This window comes from Trematomus bernacchii, unplaced genomic scaffold, assembly GCF_902827165.1.
Source record: "Trematomus bernacchii unplaced genomic scaffold, fTreBer1.1, whole genome shotgun sequence".
NCBI classification, from domain to species: domain Eukaryota; kingdom Metazoa; phylum Chordata; class Actinopteri; order Perciformes; family Nototheniidae; genus Trematomus; species Trematomus bernacchii.
This window is the reverse complement of record NW_022987698.1, coordinates 12,731,236-12,757,361: the sequence shown is the minus strand read 5'-3', so window position 1 is coordinate 12,757,361 and position 26,126 is coordinate 12,731,236. Positions and strand designations below refer to the sequence as shown.

The 26,126-nt window shown below is 38.5% G+C and overlaps 1 protein-coding gene across 2 annotated transcripts in view; it reads left to right on the top strand.

Annotated features, from left to right (window-relative positions):
- igsf21a (immunoglobin superfamily, member 21a) overlaps nucleotides 1-26,126 on the top strand; it is a 219,373-nt gene that overhangs the window by 120,214 nt on the left and 73,033 nt on the right. For both annotated transcript variants that reach the window (XM_034138627.1, XM_034138625.1), the window contains exon 4: nucleotides 3,118-3,236. In XM_034138627.1, coding sequence (XP_033994518.1) covers nucleotides 3,118-3,236 — 119 coding nt within the window. The remainder of the gene's footprint in view (nucleotides 1-3,117; nucleotides 3,237-26,126) is intronic.

Genomic DNA, 26,126 nt, shown 5'->3' with positions numbered 1-26,126 from the left:
TCACAGTGCTATTCTCATCATTTTGCCCTGTAGTGGGAAAAAAGACGTACTTGTTTTATGCCCATCTCTTGGGAAGCTCTTGTGAAGAAAACCTCACTTGTGGTGCTCATTCTTTTTCATACCTTTTTCAAACATTTGTTTATGATCTGTTCGGTCAGTAAAATGTTACTTTTTGCTTGGGTATATCAAACACAATGTTTTTATTGATAGCCCCCACTGACCTGTTGTGATTCAGGGCAGCAATTAATGTTAGTCATGTTTCATTTGTTTTTACTGAATTAAAGAGGACATTTTTTGCACATTTTCAGGTTCAGATTTGTATTTTGTGTTCAAAAAGGTCTTTATTTTTATCATACTGCCTGTGCTACAGCCTCTCTTTTCACCCTCTGCCTGAAACCAGAGTCCAGTCTGTTTTGATTGGTTAGCTGGTCACCTCTTTTGTGATGGTCACCGCCCCTATCACTTCATAGAATAGAAGAACAGTGTTATGTAGTGATGTCACTATGGCGCAGAAGAAAACAAAGGAGTCTAATGGAGACGTTTCAGGCAAGGGGGGGAGTGTGTGGGAGAGAAACTCCCTCATGAGGGAAATTTGGGATTTTAGCCTTTGAAGACCATTTACATGCACCAAAACCTATATAACACACTACAGGGAAGGGAAAACCCCAAATAGGGCCTCTTTTAGATTTCCAAAAATTGCAAAGAACCGAGAAGGACAAAACAAATACATAATGGAAAATATATGTATTTATATTGTAGACAGATTTTTGTTGGAGCACAGGTTTTACTTTTCTAAAAGAGCTATCTCCTCTACACACAAGCAGACACTCGCACACACACAGCTGAACTCATTAAAGCCTGGCTGCTGTGAGCGCCCTGCCGCTGTTCAAACAAAGGTCCCCTTCTGAAACAGCCAGGCGGCAAGGACAATTGTTCCTCTTTTGTGGGAATAAATCACAGGGGCTAAATGTGGATAGTAGTGTCTCACTTTGATTATCACTGTTGACACATTAGCCGAGTGCAGAATACTATGGAGCCCCCTAGGGGACATGGAGAAGAAGAAAAAAATGTATTTGAAAAAAAAAAAGAAAAATGTTTTTTTCGAGACATCGCAAAACCCCTTTGCAAGATCTCGCAATACTTTTGCGATGTCTCGAAAAAAACATTTTTATTTTTATTTTTCAAATAAACGTTTCATTTAGCTCAATGTACTTCCTGGTCAGTTCGGCAACACAGAAACCACAACAATGGAGCGGTTCATCGACTTTACTTTGAGCTTGGCCTTAAATATAAAGATATAACATCAGTGCTTGGCAATAGGCACGGGTTTCACATAAGTGAAAGACACCTCAAGAGAACACTCAGAGCGAGGGGACATGCACGTCGCAAAGCATACTCTGAGCTGAGTTATTGACAGATTTGAATTTCGCGGATCAATAACTCATGAACATAACGTTGTAAAAATACAAACAACATGACTTTACAATCATAGCAAGGTAGACAACGAGCTACAGAGTCGTTTTTATCAGAACAGTTCGATACGCGCCGTCATCCGAGCTATACCTCAAGATTTGGTCACAATCTGCAGCTGGAGGAGAGAGGAGTGCTTAGGGACCGTCTACAAACTGCAACGCCGAAAACAGGAAAATATACTAGAAAATTCAATAACTTTTTTAAGATGTAGTGCTACCAAAATCTCTTAACACATCAATGGTTATGTTGTTGTTACAGTATAACACTTATTTTGAATAAATATGATTTTAAATATTTTTCAGGCTTTTTTATTTCAAACTATTTTAAACTACTTTGACATTTTATAATGTAGTGCAACCAAACCACTTTCACACATACATAGTACATTGCTGCTCATGCTACATCAGGGTTGTCCAAACTACGGCCCGGGGGCCAAATTGTACTTCTTGAATATATATGTACGTGTTAATAAGCCCACATTTCCTAACAAATCAAACAAAGAAAAAAACAGGTTACAAAAATATTTTAAAACATATTTATTCAAAATAAGTGTTGTACTGTAACAACAACATAACCATTGATGTGTTTAGAGATGTTGGTAGCACTACATCTTTCAAAAATGTTATTGAATTTTTCCTTGAGTATATGTTTTCGGTGTTGCAGTTTGTAGACGGTCCCTAAGCACTCCTATCTCCTCCAGCTGCAGATTGTGACCAATTATTGATGTTTAGCTCGGATGATGGTGCGTATCGGACTGAAACATTACCAAATATGTAAACCAAGAAGCATACATGAATTGTGTTACTGTATCGAAAGTTGTCTGCTCACTTTAAAGGTCCCCTATTATACTGTTTTTCATCAATATATTATAGGTCTCAGATATATACAAAACATGTCTCTGAAGTGTTTGGCTCTAAATACCAAACAGATCATGCATTGTAGCATCCCATAATCCCCTCTGTTTCAGCCCTGTTTCAAAAGTACTGATTCTCTGTCTGTTACTTTAGATGAAAATAAGGAGCCACTCCCCACGCCCCTCTGAGAGATATTTGGTTAGAAAAAACACAATGGTGCTCTAGGAGGAGATTCAGGTGATAAGGTGGGCGGGTGTTGCCTTGGTTGGTGATTGGCTAATGGTTACACAAGCCAAAAAATCGTTATGACATCACAAAGTGGCCAAAATCTGATCAGCTCATTTTCAGACAGGTTTTTATATAAATGGATCAGGACAAAAGTGAGTGAATCTTTTTTCCTGAAACTTTCAGAATCTCTTTGCACATGTTTATGTATAAAAGACATGAAAAGGTGGATTTTGCATAATAGGTGACCTTTAAATCACTGATCTTATATCCTCAAAAGTAATACAGTTAAATGAACTCATATCATATTAGTACATATCTGAGCGTGGCTATAGGAAACAGCTGAATTCGCTGGGTGCACATTATTCAATTGAATGATCTCATAATGTCATGTTTTAGATCAATAGATGACTAATGGCAAACTATTTTATCTCATAACAATCAACAGTACATTTTATTTCTCACCTATGCACTTCCCCAAAACATATTTTAGTTGTGCATCACTGAATAAGTATTGCCAGTCTGCTAACATTTGTATCAACTCATAAACTCTTGTATTTTACAGGCTCCCGGAGGTGCGGATCTCAGACAATGGACCTTACGAATGCCATGTGGGCATCTACGACCGGGCAACAAGGGAGAAGGTTGTTCTGGCTTCAGGGAATGTTTTTCTTACTGTTATGTGTGAGTACCATTGCTGAACTTTTTATATTATAGCAAAGGAAACGTCCTTTCAGTGGTGTGTTCCATTCGGTTTTCGATGTTAGAAATGGTGTGCTGCAGGGAGGGACGTAGGTTGCATGGAGAGGGACTGTTCAGAGTCAGCGGGTTGAACAGTTTGACAAAGATTGAAAAGTGAAATGCTTTGCAGGCCTGTTGGCAGGAGAAAAAGATGTCTGACTCACTCTAAACTGTGTTTTCTAGTTTTATGTGAGGTGCTGGAGTGGTCATTTTTCAAAACAGTTAGTCATACTGTTTTCTAGAAAGTAACAAGGAATTCAATTTTTGAAGGGGATCTATCGTGCTAATTTTCAGGTTCATATTTATATGTTGTGCCTCTACTGGGACATGTTTACATGCTTTAATGTTCAAAAAGTGTTCTCATCCTGCATATGCTGCAGCTCCTCTTTTCACCCTCTGTCTGAAACCAGAGCCCAGTCTGCTCTGATTGGTTAGCTGGACTGCTCTGTTGTGATTGGTCAACCGCTCAGAGATGTCCCGCCCCTTAGCCTATCATGTACAATGTGATGTGCTAGCAATTGCAACCTAATACAACATTACAGGAAAGGGGTAAAACCCAGAAAAGCATGATAGGGCCTCTTTGTTATCATATCTAAAATGAGTGAAGTGAAGCTTTGCTGACTCGCTTAAAGCATGTAAAATCAAATGTTTTATGAGATCAATGTATCAAATAATCGGTAAAACCGAGGGAGCTCAGACAGACTTTATAGTGACTAGCTGGCAAACATTGTAAAGCACGTTGCAGCAAAAGACAGAGATTTGGGAAGGCGGTGTTATGTCAATGTTTATTCACAACTTCTTACTACTGCCCCCAAGTGGGCCAAAAAAAAAAAACATTTATTATATTAAATCTGAAATAGTTGACAGTGGATACAAATAATAATTGCACGCACTAATTAGCTTTGATCTCTTTAATCCTCTTCATGGAGTTAAAGTAGGATAAAGTTGGGATGAATTTGAGAACATCTCTTTCTACTGCATGTCCAGGATTTAAGTGAAAACTTTTTTTAAACAACACTTGATGGATGTTGGCTTCAAGATGGCACTACAGACAAGTGCATTAATCAACCTCCCACAATCACTACCAAATATAATTTACACATGGGATGATACAGTATTTATTATTACCTATGTTGTTGTCTGATACACTGTGGATAGTTCTTCATCCAGTTGTCATGACTGTCTGTATAGTACCAAGAATGAATGAAACACATTTTCTCTACATTTAGGCCTTTGGCAATGAAAAAATCGATTACATTTAAGTGGTTATCTGGATGTGAATATCTGCATTTGGATTATTATTGCTTGCTTTATCAATGAACCTAACATAAATAGACTAGTTTCTAAATCCTGAAAGGTGTGTTGTGTCAAGAAATTGATCGAACTGGACATTTAAGTTGAAGTTGGCGGAGGTTTGCTTTCCTGCTTTCCCAGTATTAACAATTTAAGTCAAAACACTTTATATTGTACATTATTTCTGCATCTATCCATCCATCTGTGGGTCCTTTCTCCATGTCAATCACACAGATTTAATAATGATGCAGTTTGCTTTCTTCCAACCTTATTGCCACTGCCAAATAAAACCTCTATTACCATTATCAGTTATATCTCATCCAATCAATAGATGACGTTTTGCGCCTGTGGGCTATTGCACAGTCAGTGCTGTAATTATTGTATTATATTCCCCCTAACGACAGCTGTTCGCTTGCGTCTGATGTATCAATTCCAGCAGCAAAGACATGCTGTTCTCCATGTGGTCCTACGGCTAATTAGCAGTGGTGAAATTTTTCAGTGGAACACCAGAGAGGGGCTCCGTGTGACGATATTACTCCATTATCACATTCCGTGCCTCTGAGAGCTGCCTGTGGTGTTCATGTTTCTTTTTTTCTCTCCTTCCGACTAAGACTCTTTAAGTAAGCTCTTGACCCTGCGTTCTGTTTTATTTGATGACCAATCCCATGGCTCTGTTTGACTGATCCCCACACACTCGTCAGCTAAAGACTTTATTAATGGTCGGGGATTTACCCAGTTAACTGTTTCTTGTTTCAGCGTTGGGTGGGATGCAGTGAGTGATGTAGTCGCGGGATAGTTTGTGCACCCTTACTCAGCTGGGTCTTAAATCACCCCTCCACAAGAGATAGAAGAATGGCCTCTGGCATGGTGGCTAATTGCCGTCTAAACTGAAACAGAATTATTCATAACCTATTAGTGTGTCAAGTTCAGTGGGAAGTAAAGAAAAAAGTAGCAAAGAGAAAGAAAGAAAATGAGAGGAAAAAAAAGTTAATTAATAGGAAGCGCTACACAGAGAGTATTTTAATTTTTTAAAGGGCTTCATAAATAAGAATTATCATTTTAATGAATCCCCTGCCAAGGAATTCAATCATCAAGTTTTAAAAGGCTAAACCCTGAACTCTTGGTACCTTCTAGTCTGTCCTTCTTCACTCTCTGGAAAGTTTCTAAAGCCTTTGCTATTCTTCAAACACTGCATGAGCATGTTGCCTTTATTAAGCCTGAGGGCATGAGGAACCCCCCACCCGGGTAACTGTCCTGCCATTCTATAAAGACTGTAATACTCCAAGTCTTATCTAATAATAATGCAACAAATAATAATAAAGTACTGATTTCTGGAGTGAGCGGCAAAGCACAAAGTATACTTAACCCTAACTCTAACCCGTAACCTATTCTTAAAATGTAAAAGCTTGCAATTTTCAAATAATTGGGAGTATTTCTGTTTTCTCATTCATTTTTGTAATGCACCATATCCCCTCGACAATTGCTCAAAAAAAGCTTTTATCTTGATAATGAGAAACATAATAGGATTCAAAATGTACCCATACTGTAGCTAGGGCACTTTATTGTGTTCTGGGTCAGATCAATGTAACCTGCTTGAATTTCTACAGGGCTTGTAAATGTAATTAGCATTACTGTATCATAATTCATGATGAAGCACTTTGTTTTTCATCAAAGTTCAAAATAAAAATCTGAACTGACAGTTTATGGATGAGAGGTTCAGTGAGAGAAAATGTGGAAATAAAATGATGGACAGACTCCTTATTAGGCTATTGAATTTACTGTCAAGTCCTTTTTCAGTCTCAGTCTGAATAGAATACATTCACCAAGATTGAAGTACCCACAATTGACAATTTAATAGAGTTTGACCTTCTTATCATCACCTGCCTCGCTTTTATGATTTCAATGGAGAGGGCTCGGGTAATGGACATTAAAGAACACAAAAAAACAAAACTTGAAAAATGATGGCAAAATGAATACTTAAAACATCATGTATATAGGAAAGATGAGTTGTTGGTTTTAGATGAAAGAGATGTTCTTTAACCTGGGTTTAACTTGAAAATGTGAAAGCAAAACGTTTTTTATATTCATTGCCTTGAGGCCAGTGTAACAGAAGAAAAAATACTCATGCAATGACATGGTCAAGTTCACTAAAAATGTATTTTTACATGCAACATTTCAAACACAACAAGACTGCTTAGAGCAACTCTGATGCACAGTATAGGACATCTTCTAAAACCTCCAACTGTGTAACAATATTCCATGGAATTCTTCAACAATGTAATCTCCTATGTTTGCCCTTCGGAAAAGAGACAAAAAAACAAATATATCTAAAACAATTTGAACTATTCTTTTTTTATGAAAAGGCTCATAGTGAAAAAGTAATGCCATAATTGCATCTGGAGTGTGCTACCACCAAACTTGAATTGATATGCAAGTTTGTTAAACACTTTGATAGTCCTTCCATCCATCCTTCTCCTTATCCATCTATCCATCCATCTTTCCATCCATCATCCTAAAATTGTATTAATTTGTCTGCTGCAATCAAAGCAAATGTTATGTCAATGCCAGTATTATCGAAATACAATAATGAACACATATTGAGTATATTATGATGACTTTAACAAATTAGGCAAATTATTAAAAGCTGGAATTTGAAACCAAAGAATCTTGGCCTCTCTCAGTTTACGTTTGAAAAGTCATGTTTTGTTGAACATGTACAGTAATTTGTGTGATGGTTTTGTAAGAGGTACTGAACTTTAAATGTTATTACACTATAATATCAGTATATTGTTATTTCAACACTTGAGGGATAAGACTTTTGACCCGTCACCACCAATCATATAGAATAGGTATTTCATTTTGCAAAGACTGACATATCCATCCCCGTAAAGCTAAGGTCATAATATCCGGCTATGGTGGGTGAAAGAAATCAATACCTCTTTTCCCAATGGCAGAGATGGGGTCATTATTTGTTATTACCCAAAGTGATTCCTATGCGACATTCCAAAGATTACAAGGAAAGGTTATTTGTCTCCCCGGTGGAGCCTGACCTTGGCAAGCCAGCTCGTGGTTTGGTCTGGGCGTAGTGTCCAAGCCTCCTAAGGTTGTTGTGTTGTTGTCTGTATCAGATGACCATTGGCTTGTGACTCCTCCCGCTGGATGAAGAACATCTTAATAGTCCGTGTGTTTAAACATCATGTCACGTAACTCCTGAAATCCTTTCTTCGAACCTTTTGTAAAGCGTGAGGATGTAATTTAAGGGATACCCTTCATGAGGCTGCATGGCTGGTATTTATAACCCCTGGAAACAGAGATGAGCGCTATGGTGTTGAGGGACTAATTACCTTCTCATCCCATAAAACTGGGATTCGCTTCCATAATAGATGCCCGACTTTAATTAAGCGCTGCGTATATTTAGGCTCTCGTTTATAAATGGGTGGGATTAATGGCGTACGAGCCAAGCCCAAAGACAGCAACGCCTGCAGACACAGCAGTTTGGCGTAGTAGTAAGAATTGAGAATGTGCACAAATGCATGCAAGTTTGTTTACTTGTGTGTGTGCAAAGGCTTATTGGTTTGATGGATTGCTGGCAGTGGTGGAAGAAGTTCTCAGACTTTAAGTAAGTAACAATTCTAAATTGTAAATATAAATCCTGCATTCAAAATCGACTTAAGTAAAAGCAAAACAAGTATTCTCATCAAATTATAGTAAAATACCAAGACCATAATTAATCATAATGAGTAATGAGCCGATTTCAGAACCCGATATTATTCAGTATATTGCATATACTAACCTATAATGATATGCAGGTTTGGGGAGTAACAGATTACATGTAACTGGATTATGTCATTGGGATATAAAACAAACTGTAATCTCTTATATTTACATTACAAAATAAATATACATATTACTGTTACATTTACTCTTGTATTTATTTGCATTGCCTTTAAAAATAAATTAATCCAAAAGAAAAGGAAAGTAATCAAGTAACATTACTTTTACATTTTGATACTCAGATTATGTTACTGATGACATTTGTTTACGGGTATCGGCAAATAACAGCTAATACCCTAAAACTGTAAAGTAACTAATACCTAAAGCTGTCAAATAAAGTTACTGGAGTAACAAGTACAGTATTGGCTTCTAAATTGTAGAAGTATAAGGTAGCATGAAATGAAAATACTCAATTACAAGTACCTTCAAATTGTATTTATGTGCTGTACTTGAGTAAATGTACTCTCCACCAGTGGCGTTTTCTCCCGGAGGCCAAGGGAAGCCAGGCTTCCCCTGTTTTTTCGGATTGTAGTTATAATTTAAATAAATAAATAAAAACACTTTGTTTTGTTTCGATAATTCTCCTTTGCTGTTGCTGCCGGCCCGTCTCTCCCCCACTCTCATTGAGTATTTTACAAAGAAAGAGTGAAACAAACAGCGCCCCTCTCTAGATGTTATGGTGAAACAGTAGATTGCATTCACTGTTGCGAGAGGAGGCCAGGGGAATCTGGCTTCCCTTGGTGAGGGATTGACCAATCAGATGAGGCCCACGTGATGCCCCTGCCAACCTGTGATTGGTCAGGGCCATGCCAAGGGAAGCCAGCCGTCTCTAGCTTCCCTTCAGAGGCCCGAAGTTAAGTAAACTGATATAAACTCCCCAAACAGGTTTTAAACTTTGAATCAAATCCTGTAAATCCTGAAAATCCTGAAAATCTCCGCTCTGCTGACCACAATGCACTGCAGTTCGGATAAAAGTGAGGCAAAGTGGCTTCACCCCATTCAAACCCTTCTTTTTTATTCATTACCGAATCTGCACTGCGCATTGAGCGGCTGGTATTGCATTTGGGGGGGGGCGTGTCTGCATAAATGAACCCAACCCAAAAAAATGGGCTTCCCCTAAATTTTTCCCCACGCCACGCTACTGTTGCCAGGGAGGGGCTCTTTACTCTGGGTCCTGTACTTGTTTGTGAAGTGAGTCGAACATATTGTCCAGCAAAGACACAGAAAGCGACACAAACACAGTGGCCTAATTTCCAGCCCCCAGGAAGGATGCCAATTTCATCAGACTCATGAGTCGTATTCTGAAGTGTTTGCCATGTCGTCTTTTAGCACGCCTCGGGTCACCATAGGAGATTGTTCAAGAGTCCTTGACATGATTCTCCATTACTCTCTCATTTAGCCTGTGTGTCACCTTCCTGCTCAACACACTTAATGTCCTATAGAGTGCTATCAGCATCTCAACCTGTTCAACCAACTTTGTGCAGAAAGATTTAAGGCGGAAAGCATTCCGTCTATTTTTTGATATCGTGCAACCACTGTTGTCCACATGGAGAAGAATCTTTTTTTGTATCTTGTTTCAAATGAAGAGCACATATCCCTTTTTTATTGTGTGACCCCTGCCTGCTCCTTCACTACTACCACCATTCAGTTACTGACTAGAGCAACGGCTGTGATCCCATTGAAGGGGGAAAAAAAGGAATGAAATTAATTCAAAAAGTAGATGAATTATTAAATGTCTGTCTTTGAGCTAAGCCCTGGGGTGATAATTGAGGCAAAAATAAACAACCCATGGGCTTCCTCAAGGATTTTCCCTACCCAACATTTAAACTGATAGTCGGCACATCACTATGCCAAAGAATTTCTCTCAGATTTGTTTTGTCTCTTCCATCAATGCTCTCAAAGTTCTGTTTTGATCTTGCTAAACGTTTTGGATCTTTCGAAACAGAATTTTAAACCTTCATCAAATACATTGCGGCCATCTCCTACGTTGTGGCATGAACTTGCAACAGTTTTTGATGCTGCATTAACAAGCCATTTTCACCCTTTAGCTCATTCAGCGCCTCATTCAGTTTACCAGTGGAGCAGGCGATTGCGCGGTAGCTTCATGAGTAAGCCTGTCTTTCTAACTAGAGATTTCACACAGCAAACAAAAAACAAACATCTGAAAGTTGCATCATATCGTCTGCTCATAATCTTTCCACTAAAAGGCTTCATGATGCAATATTCTGGCCTTAGAAGCAGTTTTTCAGCGACAACCTGCAATTGCCTACCATGGAAATATGCCATGAAAGGAAATTATAATCTTCACTAGAACAAGTTATATTTTATGTCCTAATAAACTATAAGTCAATTGATTCCAGGCATATGTAACACCATGCTATTATAATATGATCCCTTTTTCAAATTCCCAGTGCGGGAAAAGATAAATTCTCTAGAACTCAAACAATATTTATTATTTTCTTTTCAGCGACGCACGCAGTTCTTCTTTGTGGTTTTCATTGGAAAATGTAGACTGTGTGTAAGAGGCAGACAGAAAGACGGTTCAGGAATCTTCCACATCTTTAAGACAGTGCTTGTTAAAGTGAATGTATGCAGTTTTTGCTTTCATAGCTAGAAGTGTAGTGATAGTAGAGTGGAACATGTAAAATGCAAAGTTAAACTAATTGAAGCATGGTTTTAAAACAGCCAATTTCCGTGGCTACTAAAGGAAAATGCCTAAAAATGTAGCATATATAGGCTAAGCTAAACTATCAAGGCAGAAGCCAAAACAGCTAAATGTTAGCTTCATCTATAGATAAATGTTAGCTTCAGAGACTTAAAGACATTTGTTTTTAATGAGATATAATTTATTAACAGTTATACTGAGATAAATGTGACAATAAATCAGTAATTCAGCAATCATTACATGTAAGCTGAAGCTTATATAGCCACATCATGTGATCAGTCTTTTAAGCTTTATCTTCCCCTACTGTAGCTAATCCTAACTTTAGCATTACATGTAGGCCTACTGAGTGAAATAATTTGTTTCATATGCAGCTTGTGAAACTCAAATGGTCCTTGTTTTGTCAGTGTATTTGTCAACCCTGTTTGCAACAAAAACTGTAATATAGGAGAAGATTTGTCTCAAAATTAAATGTACTACGCAGGAAGATTAGCAAGAACACATTAACAGTGACTTAGCGTGTGAATTAATGCCTGTTGCAGTGTGGAGTGGAATCACAATGGGTTAACCTTGTACATTACATTACATTTCATTTGACACTTTTATCAAAAGTGACTTACTCACTTAAAATCAACCATGAAGATACAAACTCGAAACAGTAAGAATTCTGCAAGAAATGATTGTTATCTAAAGCAATGTAATTATAGCTGTAGATGCCAAAGAGCTGTTAGAGAAAGTGAGAACTGGGAACACAGTTTTATTCTATGTGATCGAATAATAACAAAGCTAAATGTTAACGCAGTGGGATAATAGCGGGGTGCAGCTAGCTACAATTTTAGCTGTGGTGTTGTAGAGTGGTATAATGTGCTCCCCGACTACAGTCTGCAACATAAAGCAGACTATTTATTCAGGTGTAATAGTACCTTATAAATGCATGTTCAATTATTTGACCATAGAGTTTAAAACATCTGGCTGAGATAACATTAGACAGAAGCACATACAAGTGTTATTCAGGTCTAATGATATGTATTACATAACTTAGTTTTCACTGTCAAGAGATAAGAAACAAAGTATATATGCATTTATAGCAAACAATAAGGACTGAACATGTTACATTAATGTTTCACACTCATAAATCAGGATTGTCTGCTTTTTGTTACCCAAATAATTAATATAAAGCTCCCTTGTGAGGACTGAGAACTTGCTCATTTGTTTTTAATGAGATCTTATTTATACACCATTATACTGATGATAAGTGATACTGTAGGAGCAGTCCTTTGGAGACTATCATCACAAGTCAGTGCCACATGTACATATCATTTGTACACAATTAAAGCATTTAGGGTAACCTATGTTTTTCTTGTTTGTTTTGTTTTACTAAGATACATAATGTCCTTTTTATATGCTTCATTGAAGCCCTAAAAATGTTGTGCAAATGCTAACAGCCAAGTAAATCACTAAGTATATTATATATATGTATTTTCCTCTCCACAGTACACCCATCTAATAGCTTCATACCCAGGAGGCACATCAAAAGTTTGGCTTCTGATTTTAAATGTAGGCATGTCCTGAGTACACCCCGCTGCCTCACCACCATATGGCACTATTGTTAAAGAGCACCAATTAGGGCTGTAGTGAGTATAGCAGGCTGCTAAACGAACAAATAACATTTTGCTCTGTGTGACACCAAGGGCTGTTTATTATACCGCGCAAAACTCAGCAGATCCTGCCTATCATGCATCAATCATTAAAGAATGCCCCTCCCCAGATGCATAATCCCAGTCATGGCACAGCAGCACACAGTGGAGGACACCAGGCAGAGATCCTTTGTGCTTTGCAGTATTTCTCTACTATACATCTGCCGGAGCGGAAATGAAATAATCAGAGTCAGAAGTGAGAATCAGAAATCCTTTGTTTGTCCAACAGGGGGGACATTTCAGACAAAAGGCCAGAATCAAAAGAGAACACGTTAAAAAAAGAACACTGCCAAGAACACAGGTTCCACTCCGGCTTGTAGAATGATTCGGCATTCCCTCTGTCTCCCCCTTTCAAAGCTTCATCTGGAATAAAGGCGCTCTCATCCAAAAAATGTCTTAAAACAATTTGAATGAGCACACATCAATGCTAAAAACAAGTATCAGCATTATAAAAAAGTAAATACCAGTTGATGTAAATTATTCATAAAAGAATAATGGTCAAGTCGAGGTTGTTGTATGCATGAACAGAAAGTTGTAGAACTGTCAGTGACATGGAGACACTGTTCTCACAAGAAGAAACTTTCGGCAAATCAGCATTTTTTTCCTTCTCAAAGCACCTTACTAAAACACAGAAGTATACACCTTCAAATACTTCCAGAAGTCTTTAAACCATCACTTTAGAATAACCTTGTGATGTCTTTCACGATGCAGCCCTTTATTGTTTTCTTGGGTAGCTTTCCTTCCTTCATCCGGAGACGTGCACGTCTGATTTTGAACGCAGTGCCTCCCCTGATGTCTCCTTGTCGTTATCTGTATGCTGTGAAGTGTAGGCTTCATCCCTTGTAGTGCACTCTACCTCATTCCCTTCCCTCCCCCTCGCTAAGGAGGTCTTCATCACTTGCTGCGCTCTGCTCCCCACCAAGGTCCCTCCTTTTGAGCGTGGTTGACTGAGGAGGCGACGGAGGAGAAACAGCTTGGCCTCCCTAGAGACGAGCAGCTGATTGTACCAAAACATGAAAAAACCTCTTTGTCTCTACCTTTTTTTCTCAATATCACCTTGCTTGATAAGTCTCCTTTCCAACCAAGAGATCACCCTAAAAATAGTTTCTTTGCTCCTAGGTTTTATGAGCAAGTTTGACAAAACTTATGTTATCTTTCTCTCTGTAAATGAATCAATTCATTCACTGAAGGAGGTTATGTGTTGTTTTTTTATTTTATTTTATTCATTTCTCAAGAGACTTACCCAAGGGCATTTGTAACTTGAAAAAGGTCAACTTAAAAGAGCCAGACAGGGTAATAAGAGCTATAATGGCTCCCTAGTTTGTAATGTTATTCCAGAGTAAGAATATGACTGGATTTATTTTTAGCCCTCCCCGAAGTGAGGGTCGGATCGTTTTGTAACTACAGGGAAATACATAGACATGAGCTCACCTGTCTGTCATTTATAGCCTATTTGCAATCTTCTCATAACATTTATTTGTTTGTGATACATTTTCTTCAAGTATTAGCGCCCGCAGTCTATCCCCTGTGTGCTCTCTGTCAAAATATTTAATGATGTTGACTCCCTTAAAACTGTTTTGATGCATAGCTCACCAGAAGAGATCTCTCACAGTATCAAGTCTCCAAAAAACACAAAGCAGATGAGTTGCTCTTTTCTTTCAGACTTTCACAACAACATATTGACAGGAAGAATAATGATGACAATTTATCCAAACAGAGGCTCTGTTTATGATATGTGGAATATAATTGTAGTACACAACATGGTTTAAAGCCCTGGAAGACAACAACTCTGTTAAACTACTGTGTTTCACAATGTGTCATACTGCTTTAGATTTTATACCTGACTTAAAAGTCATACGATGCGATAATATGAGGGGCCGTACAGGCCGTAATTCATACTGGTCCTCTCACGCACATACATTCTCCTTTTACATACATATATTTTCACTCTTACACACATACATTCTCCTTTTACATACATACATTTTCATTCTTACACACATACATTCTCCTTTTACATACATACATTTTCACTCTCACACACATATATATTTACACTCACACATTCATACATTTTGCTCTAATATTATCATATTTCAATGCACACATTCATACATTGTCACTCACATATTTATACATTTTTCACTCACACATATATACATTTTGCTCTCATATTCATATTATTTTAACGCTCATATTTATACATTTTTGCTCTCATGCACATTCATTCAATGTTTACATTTAATATGATAAATAATATATGCATGTCTGAAGACAATATATGTATGCAAGAGAAGAATGTATGTATGTGTGAGAGAAAGTATAGTGGAAACGGATGGAGTATAGTTGAAACGGAAGGTAGGTCATTATCGCGCTGTGATTGGCTCAGAAGGTCGAGCGGGGCGGGCTCATGTTCAGAACTTCGGATTCAAATCAACATGATGGAGGGAGATGATCCGTGTATCTTCGGACCATTTGTTTTTCTTTATTAAAAAAGTAAACCGAAGAGCGTCTGAGAGGCGTTTTTGCTTTTAGTTTTTACCTTACTAAATGGTCTAATGGTCATTGGAGCGAGGGGCGCGAAACTCGCGGAAGTTATTTCAAAACAAAAGCACTCATTTGCTTGGAACGTTGATAATATTATAAACAAGGGGAAACAAGGTGAATTTAGCGATCACAACGAAAACGGCCAAGACACACATTGAGCCCAGAAAATGAATGTTATTAAGGGCTGTAAATATAATAAGCCTCTGTCTAAAATGGACAACATTGTTAGTAGATTCAAACTATAAAGCGATTCTGCACTGCGGTCAACTCAGCCGCCTCTCGAGTTTGTTTTTTCAAATCAGCTGCTCTTCATTTTTTTCCCTGCTATATTTGACGTGTGATACAAATATTTTTTACCACAAGTTGTTGATAAAACTGACACTGTTGGACTCGGTACTAGTTTGACTGCTACTAACAATACATTTAAGTACTTTTACTGTGTATTTTTTGAGAAATACTCTGTCAAAGTCCCCTCCTGAGAACAAAATCAAGCCACTTCTGCTAAGTTTGATGAGGGAATTATTTTTTGTTGCCATTAGTTCTTCGTGAGATTGATCATGTTGGACTCAGTACTAGTGAAACTACCCCCACAATTACTTTTACTGTGTACTTACTTTATAAACTCTGAATCTTGTGGTGCTTGAAGAAATACAGACTGGTTATATATATGCCTTTTTTGGATTTGGATTTATTAAAATGTCACTAGTTTTTTAAACAAACCTACGAAACAGTATGATGCGAAACAATACAATACAATACGATACAACATGTAACAATGAGATAAGGTATGGTATGGTATGGTACATTACGAAACAATGTGACATAATGTGATATGATACGATACAATATGATACGATACGAGGCAATACAAGACAATACGATAAAAGTGATGCGATACAATAAAATATGAAATGATACAATGAGAAACAATGTGTTACAATGCAATACAATGCTATACGCTACAACATGTCATAATGCAATACAATATGATATAACATGTTGCAATGCAGTACGGTACTATACGGTATGATACGATACGATACGATGCAATACGGTGCGACACAGTACGGTACGGTATGCTATGGTATGATATGGACAAATATGTAATACAAGAAACAAGGAAACAGACATTACAGATAACATTTCACTTACTGAAGACAATATTTTAACCAACCTTGGGATTAAAGACTGTATTTATTCTATGATCGACTGGTGCACAAAGGAGTACTTTAGTCTAACCTTATTAAATCGTGGGAATCTGTACCTCTGATCTGATGGCAACTATTCATATTCACTTTTCAGGACATGGTTGGGCATGTTGTTGGCCTATTATTATTGTTTTTATAAAATATGTTATTATAATTGTATCACTATATGTATACTCTTGTGCTTTTAAATATGAATAAACAGTATTTACTTTTTTATGTTGGGTGAAAGCACCTCAGAAACTCATGAGGTTTTTGAATTTCATTTAGTTTAGTCCATCTTTCCATTGTCACACTTGAACATTTCCAAAAGCAGTTCTCAGTACCTTTCACTGAGGTCTTAGCTCTTTGAGATTTTGACACTCATCTCTGCTGTTGCACAAAGGACTGAGACAAGCGATAAAATTATGAGGAAAGAAGAAATATAGGTTTAGGGCCCCCTGAAAGCAGCCCGTGGGCACGGATCGAATGGATTTCTTCTCAGTGTGCCCATTTTTTAAACTCAAACAGGAATCTGAGGAGGGGAAGCTGATGGGAAAATTGAAATGGAAAATTGATATTATATTGAGACCCTTATTCTGTCCTGTCAAAATATCAAATTATGGGCTGGTAGGGTGGCCTGCATTTACTGTGTAAATGTCTAATATGATAGTGCAGCTGGGATTTAGAGATTTGCAATGACGTCTTTGTTGGAGTATAACAAAATTGGTTTAAGATTTTCAGACTCAAAATGTGTGTATTATAATAAATGTTTGAGAACCTATAACCCACATAGACCTCTTTAGATTTAGATTTGGATTCAATTTTATCGTCATTGTACAACAAAATGCTGTTTGGATCCAACCAGAAAGTGCAAAGAGTAGTTTTCAGTAGTTTTTTTAAGAGTGTTCAATTAATTGACATAACAGAACAAATATAGCCACCACATCACGCCTCAACGTCAAAACCATTTCAGAAATCTGAAACACATCGACACAGACATCATGACTTTGGACCTGCAGCAAACCCCCCCCCCCCCCCCCCCCCCCTGCAAATTTCACAACAGTCATTGAATCAGTGGAATTCTACAATAAAACCCTGAGTACAGGCCTGGATCTCCACGCCCCACTGAAAACACGAACAGTCAGCTTCTCCTGCTCAGCCCCCTGGTTCACTTCAGAGCTACGTAGCATGAAGGCTGCTGGGCGTGTACTCGAGCGGCGTCTCGCAGGATCTGGACTCACTGTTCACAGATTAGCCTATCAGGATCATCAAAAAACCTATTCAAAGTCACTCAAAAAAGCACGGTCGCAGTTCTACTCCGACATCATCAGTAAAAATCCTGGAAAGTCCAAGCAGCTTTTCTCCACTATTGAACATCTCCTCAAGCCACAAACTCCCTCACACATCGACACTACAGAAGAGCAGTGCAATAACTTTGTTACTTTCTTCAGGACAAAAGTTGCCACTATTCGCTCTCTTCTCTCCACCCCTTGCGCTGTGTCTGTCCCTACTGTCAACCCACAGCATGGGATTTTCCAACCGCTCTGCTGCTTCACGGAGATCTCTCAGCAAGAGGTTGAGGACATCATCTGCAAGATTAAACCCTCCACCTGCACACTAGACCCTCTACCCACAGCCCTTGTCAAATCGGACATCTCGGCTATAAGTCCCATGATCACCGACGTCATCAACAGCTCCCTCAAGGCTGGTCATGTTCCATCAGCTCTTAAAACTGCCGTCATCAGACCCCTTCTAAAAAAAAACACCTTAGACCCAGATGTCCTCGCCAACTACAGGCCCATCTCCAACCTCACATTTCTAGCCAAGGTGCTGGAAAAAGTAGTTGCCGCCCAGCTTCAGGACCATCTCCAACTAAACGGCCTCTTTGAGAAATTCCAGTCCGGTTTCCGTTCCGCCCACAGCACTGAAACAGCTCTGGTCAGGGTCACAAACGACCTGCTGATGGCGGCTGACACTGGTTCCCCATCTCTCCTCATCCTCCTGGATCTGACTGCAGCATTCGACACTGTCGACCATAACATCCTCCTTCAGCGCCTCCAATACACCATTGGACTCTCTGACTCGGCCCTGAGCTGGTTCCAGTCCTACCTGTCTGGAAGAACAGAGTACGTCTCCTTGGGAGGTGCGAGGTCCCAGACACACCCTGTCACCTGTGGTGTCCCTCAAGGGTCGGTCCTCGGACCCACTCTGTTCACCCTTTACACTCTGCCCCTTGGTCGTGTCATCACCCAGCATGGAATATCATTCCACTGCTATGCTGATGACACGCAGCTATATATAAAGACAGACCCTATCCCACATGCATTCTCACTGTCACCGTCATCATCACCGTTCCCATCAACATCCTTTAACATCTGCATTGAGGAGATAAAGGCTTGGATGCAACAAAACTTCCTGCAGCTAAATAGCTCCAAAACAGAAGCTATTTTAGTTGGCACACCAAACCAGGTCCAGTCACTCTGCACAATGGGGGATCAGGCTTTCTGTGCAGCTGCTCCTCACCAGTGGAATTCCCTCCCAGACCACCTGAGGACTCCACAGACCATGACGCCTTCAAGAAAGGCCTAAAAACCTTTCTTTTAAAAAAAGCCTTTGATTAAACTTTAGTTTGTTTTGTTTGTTTTTATAATGCCTCCTGTAGCACCTTGGGATTGCTTTTAGCAATGAAAGGTGCTTTACAAATCAAATGTATTATTATTATTAGGGTGCAGGGTTTAGACATATATAGTGAAATACAGATGTTATAAATAGTAGATACAGATGTTGTAAATATTAAAAAAGACATCGTAAATGAGTCACAAGGACTGAAATGTCCCTGATTGAGCCCCATGACATTCAAAGGGGAGCGTGGAGTGTGGTGGTGGGCTAGTTCTGATTGTGAGAGTTCAGGAGGGTTATGGTGTTGGAAAAAGCTGTTTCTGAGCCTGCTGGTGCGGGCTCTAAGGCTCCTGTACCGTCTCCGTGATGGGATGAGGGCAAACAGTCTGTGGTTGGGATGCGAGGGTCTTGGATGATTCTGTGGGCACGCCGCAGACACTGTGTGAGCTGGAGGTCAGGGAGTGGGACGCCAATTATGTGTTGCACCGTTTTTACAACCAGCTGCAGGGCCTTCCTGTCAGCTACAGAGCAGCTGCCACACCGAGAGGCAGCTGGTTAGAATTCTTTCAATGGTGCAGCGGTGGTTGTTAAAATGTTTAGAGATTACATTAGATTCACTTTATTGTAAATAGACAAAGTACTAAGACAACTACATTTGATTAGCATCTAACCAGAAAGTGCAAAATTAGCAGTGTAATGTATAGTATAAGTATATAAATATGACAGATGCTACAGTATATACAGACTAGAGTGAACGGTATTTAATGGCTGACACTCTCGCTGTGGGCTTGGTATTACAAATATTAACAGCAGTTTAAAAATGTACTATAATAAAGATCGAAGAAAAATGTAACGTATAGTAAAGACACTATAGACAGATATATATGAATACACTTCAGACCATTATTTACCCTTTTTTTAATATAAGATGGATAGAGAAGGTTGTTGTAGGTTTAACTGCAGATATCACAATCACTCAGATATTTTAACTCAGTAATGATGTGAATCAGTGTAGACATGCAAGTGAAGGTGTGCGAAATGTTTCAGAAGAGCCAAACGCCAGCGTGATCATTCTGCTTTATTTTTGGAACCAACCGCTAATTGATGCTTCTATCATTAACTCCGCTTTCTTCCTCTCTTATAGATCGTATTATTTTAGTAACAGTAATTGTACCATTGGGAGCTCTTCACAAACATTTTGACTTCTTCAGGTGAAAACCATTCTCTTGAGGATTTTATGTATGGAACATTTTCTCGCGCGTGTGAAATATGTTCATTGATTTAAATTCCCCAGCCAAATCCCATGACAGTGTGTGTTCACATGACACGGTTTTATTATTCTACTTTTTCCTTGACACCAATACTATATTATAATATATATATCATATCATGTGGCGCAGTGTTTGGTATATGATGTGGTGAGCTCTACATTTATATATAGTGTGTTCAATTGTCTGTATCACAGGAGCAGCTTCCGTATAGCTGGTGAACTCATAGCAGCTTTGCTAGAGAGAAGATAGGCTGGTTATGGAAATTGAGTCACACAATTCATATTTTTTTCCCCATATTTTCTCTGCTGCTGCAGTGTGTGCTTCAGCAACAAGAAAGCTGCTCCCCTGCTGTGGAGAAGTGAACTAAATTGACTGATGTCTTAAGCTCACCAGACCTAACAGTCCCTGTCACAGCACACCAGGGAGGAATGTAATGGGGGACAATCAATATTCAACGAAAAATGTATATTTAGTGATATGTTCTGTGTTAAAAAAGTGCAGACAATAGGACAAAGCAGTAAGAGCCTCAGTATAGGAGACGTTGTTGTGCTAATACCAAATCAAAAAGGCTCACCTGCCTAAGTGGCCTGTATAGTAGAAACGACACAGCGCCTGCCAATTTTAAGCCAATATTTGGTGGGTTGGCGAATGGTCATTTCAAGCCCTTGTGGGACGACATGTGGCATTGGCATGGGCTGCAGTGGGCAGGTGTTGAATGTGAGGGAGCATAAAGATCTAAAAGTCGGTTCCAAAATGAGATATCAAAGCACTGAAAGGGGAAATACCTGTTCTTAAAAAGGATTTAGTATCTTGCAAAAACTATATTACAAAATGAAAAGGATTGATTGCACAGAACAAAGAAATGAATGCCCTTAAAGAGAGATGGAAATCAGCAGAGTGCTCTTAGCACAGTGCTAATTCTGTATGTAGACTATTTTAAGCATTATGAATAATGTAAAATACATTTATTCTATTGCATTCCAAACAATAACATCGCAAAAATTAAGTTAAAGAGCACATATTTTCAGGTACATATTTAATTTTGTACTTCCACTCTGACATGTTTCCATCCATTAATGTTCAACAATATTTTTTTTCTCATACTGCCTGTGCTGTAGCACCTCTTTTCACCCTCTGTCTGAAACCAGAGCCCAGTCTGCTCTGATTGGTTAGCTGGCTGGCTCTTTAGTGATTGGTCAACTGCTTAGATATGTCCTAAATCACATACAATGAGTTGGAGCGCTAGCCAATAGAAGCTTTTGTTTTAAATAGTGATGTCATTGTGTACAGAGGAGTCCAATTTACATCTATAGATTATATTTAACAGATTAAAAGGGAAATAGGCAAACAACCTAAAAGGGCGTCTTTGAAACTATGATAACCTTTAATAATGAGTCTATATCTAAAGAATGGAGCTTCACTAGAAGAGATACATGATATGAAGACTCTATAACTCTGTTTTAGCTTCATATCAGTGATATAGTCAGGGCCACGTCAATGCATAGATTAATAGACAAAAGTATATGATCTTAAAAATCTATGCCAAGACTAATTGAAGTTGCAACAAGAAGCAAGTGCAAAATCTTAAGAACAGGATTTAGAATGGGTGTGAGCTCTTCACTTTGCTTCAGTTAAAACCTTGGCAGCGGCCTTCTGGATGAGCTGTAATTGATTTATAGACATTTTGGAAAAACCTGACAGCAATTTCTTATAAATAGCCAAGTCCAGTGATAAGGTTCTGCTTCTTCGGGCATTAGACGCTGACCTCTTTAGTTGTCCTTAAATTATAGTTTCTAAATGTACTAAGATTTGCAAATTAAAGTTAAATGAATTACATTACATGTCACTTGTTATGCTTGTATCCAAAGCGACTTACAATACTGTGGGCAATCCCCACAGGAGCAATTTGGGGTGAAGTGTCTTGCCAGGGACACAACGACATGCAGTGGGGTTTGAACCTGTGCTCCCCTGATCCGAAGACCAACGCACTAGTCCACTGCGTCACACACCTCCCTTGAATGCCAAGATATTGGATCAATACACTTAATCCTTACTTTATTTATTTGTTCATACATTGGGCTGATAATATATATCTTTTTATGTCAAAAAGGACCTTTTTAAGTGGAGTTAACAGGGACATAAGGGTAAAGATAAATGTATATGTTTTGTTTAATTTTGTCAGGTTAAAATAGAGCTCAATGTGCAAATGACGACTCCTAACCAAATCACACTTTTGAAAAATGGAAATGAACTTCAATATTGTTTGACACATCCTTAACACTCGTATCCTCAGATGTTTCTTTTGTCAAATTTCGATTATGTTTGGGTAACATTCCAGTGCATAACCACATGATAGAATCATATATTGACAAGAAAATTAAATCGACCAAACAGTCAGCAATGGATTAGCAACTTCAAGCTACTTTCAAGTGTCTTTTTGTAAGGTATAAAGCCGTTGGAGACACACCAGGTTACAACAGATAGACTAATCAAGCTCTGCATCATTCGTTAAAGAGCTAACATTAATCCTCAAGATTGTACACCTTTACACAGTGAGGCACTGTTACAAAAAGGCAATCCAATATTTGTGAGCTGATAAATGAATGCCCGTTTCGCTATATGCTTTGATGAACAGATCCATAATAACTATGAGATAGAGATGTGAGGACGCAGGTGACACTGCAGCTGGTGATTTAAGAGAGCACGTCAATGTTGTGCATTCAAACCCTGGAGTCACACATTGCTAACAAGCCAACTAAATGGAACGCATTCATGTTTAAAATCTGTTCTGTGGGATTTGTTTCCAGTCTACCATGTATTAAAGGTCCCCTATTATACTGTTTTGCATTACTTTATTATAGGTCTCAGATATATACAAAACATGTCTCTGAAGTGTTTGGCCTCGAAATACCAAACAGATCATTGTAGCATCCCATAAACCCCTCTGTTTCAGCCCTGTTTCAAAAGTGCTGATTCTCTGTCTTTTACTTTAGATGAAAATAAGCAGCCACTCCCCATGCCCCTCTGAGAGATATTTGGTTAAAAAAACACAATGGTGCTCTAGGAGGAGATTCAGGTGATAAGGTGGAGGGATTACCTTGGTTGGTTATTGGCTAATGGTTACACAAGCCAAAAAATCGTTATGACATCATAAAGTGGCCAAAATCTGATCAGCTCATTTTCAGACAGGTTTTTATATCAGGACAAAAAGAGAGGGGGTCTTTTTTCCTGAAACTTTCAGAATCTCTTTACACAGAGGAGACACATGTTTATGTATAAAAGACAGGAAAAAGTGGATTTTGCATATTAGGTGACCTTTAAGATTGACCCGATCCTGACCATTTAGTAGGTACCAGGTTGCTTCAATGTCATTTATCCACACAAGTCAATTCCAGATAAACTGACCTCAGTGGCAAACCTCTATGATCCCACTCTAAATTGAATCAAACTGACTCTTGTCTGCTGCTTCTTTGTAACCACGAGGATGAACACTTCACGCTCACACTGAATTACTTGTTACTCAGGACTACACATGCTGACAGGCATGTCTCTGGCCTGCAGTTTAACATGTCTCCTTCACTCAATATTGCATTCTGTACATTTGTATGGGTGCTTGCTGGCTTATAGCTATGTGGTGGTGTATCTTTTCAACTGGATATGCTGTGTATCTGGACATTGTTGGCTCACAATTGATGGAAAATGTGCATTTGTGGCCATGGAATTAGTAGAGATTTAAAATCGTAGGTTAGCTTCAATCTCTGTTCTGATATTGGAGTAATTCAATCTGTTACAGAGTAAATTGTTTTAGGTGGCCATGGGCTCAGAGACGGATTTGAGTCAGAAACTGATATACATTTTTTATGCAGGCTCGTAGATAAAAAAATTAAAATCTGTTCAAACCAAACAGACAAACCCGGCAGCACACTTCTCACTGCAGCAGCTGGAGTGCCAGAGATGACACAATATTATCTGTCTTGAATTATGAATGTCTTAATCTTATTGTGAGCAATGGAGAAATGCTGATAAATGAAAAAAATAGAAAACATACTTTCTAGAATTTCCAGGAGAGGAGATGATGCACATTTTATTTCTGAACATAGAAGGAAAATATCCTCTAAAAGTTCACAATATCCAACATTTTATGAGGTGCCAGAATGAAAGCTTTCTATAGAGCTGAGGCGACAGCTAAATCAAATTATGCCATCATGGAAAGTAGGTGCCGAGATATCTGCAACCTCATGTTTGCCAAAGTCAATATGTTTGTTAGATTGCCCCTGAACAGAGTAACAGTGCTCCATAAATTATTCCTTGTTCCTTATAATGAGGACTCTTTCAGCTGGCTCTCGCTGCTGTCGGCGACTTTACCGGAGTCTCACTAGTTCTGTTGTGACTGAATGAGGAATAGAAACAGAATCATAACCTGACTTACAATTATAGCCTGAGCTCTGCTAAGTGCACCAATAAACATCCCTGTTGTCATCTTGCAATATACTTATTTATATAAATAGTTATCAACGCAAAAAAACATATTTAATTTTGTCTTAATTTACATTATTGTATTTCATATTCTGTTATTGTACATATCATATTTTATTTACATGTACAGTATATAGACTTTTTGCAATACTTTTTATTATGTATTTTGTATTTTTGTATTTGATCATATATGTTGGATTGTTGGAGGAGCTCAGGTCATAAGATTTTCATTGCCATTTCTACACTGTAGCTTTGTGCATATGACAAAAAAACATTTGAATCTTTCAAGGCAAGAGAGGTGGTCTCTGCCACTCTGTCTATTCTGGTGATGTGAAGACAAACAAAGCAAGATGTGTTTACTCGGTTCAAATGATGGTGTGTGGGAAGTCAGTAAAGAAGTGTAGGAAATTGACCTCACATGGATCTCTGTGGGTTCACATGGAGAAGGCTCTTTATGTATGCACATTTATCAAATCTCAATGTCTGCTATGAAAGAGGAGAGCTCTGATGCCATAATGTAAACAAACATTACCTCGCTGGCTTTAACACAATGTAATGATTGTACCCAACATGCAGTCTTTTATGCACAGTAAATACGTTTTATGGCATAAAGCCACTAGTGGAAAAAGTACATAAGTTCTTTACTTGAGGAAAACTGAAATTACTATGGTCTTAAACTACTCCATTACAAGTAAAAATCCTGAATTTAAACTATTAATTGAGAAGAAGTAAGGAAGTATAATAAGTAAAATATACTTTGTGTATCAAATAAAACAATATTATATAATTGCACTCATGTCACTAGCAGTGGTGAAAGGTAACTAAAGTAAAGTGTTGTACTTAAAGGGGACCTATCATGCAAAATGCACTTTTGTACGTCTTTTACACATGAATATGTGTCCCCGGTGTTCCAGGGAACTCACCAAGTGTCAGAAAACACAACCCTCTCTCTTTTCCTCCATACTCAAATCTCTAAAAAAGGGGCTGCAACGGATCTGATAAAAACTGATCCAGATTTGAACATTCCTCTGACGTCAGGACGGCGGAGCTAACCTATCAGGGGAATGAGAGGTTGCCGTCGCATGGTAACAGCATGGTAACAGCATGGTAACAGCATGGTAACACAACGCTCGTAACTCGGCCCCTTCCTTTGCAGGGGGGCGTGGTCAGCTGCAGCTCATGAAAGACAGGGTGGAGGAGAGCAAAATAGAGCGAAATGAGGCATGGCTAAAATGCATGATCTGTTTGGTATTTTGAAAAAGAAAACGTATAAATATACCTTATATAGGTATGGCCCTACAATATAT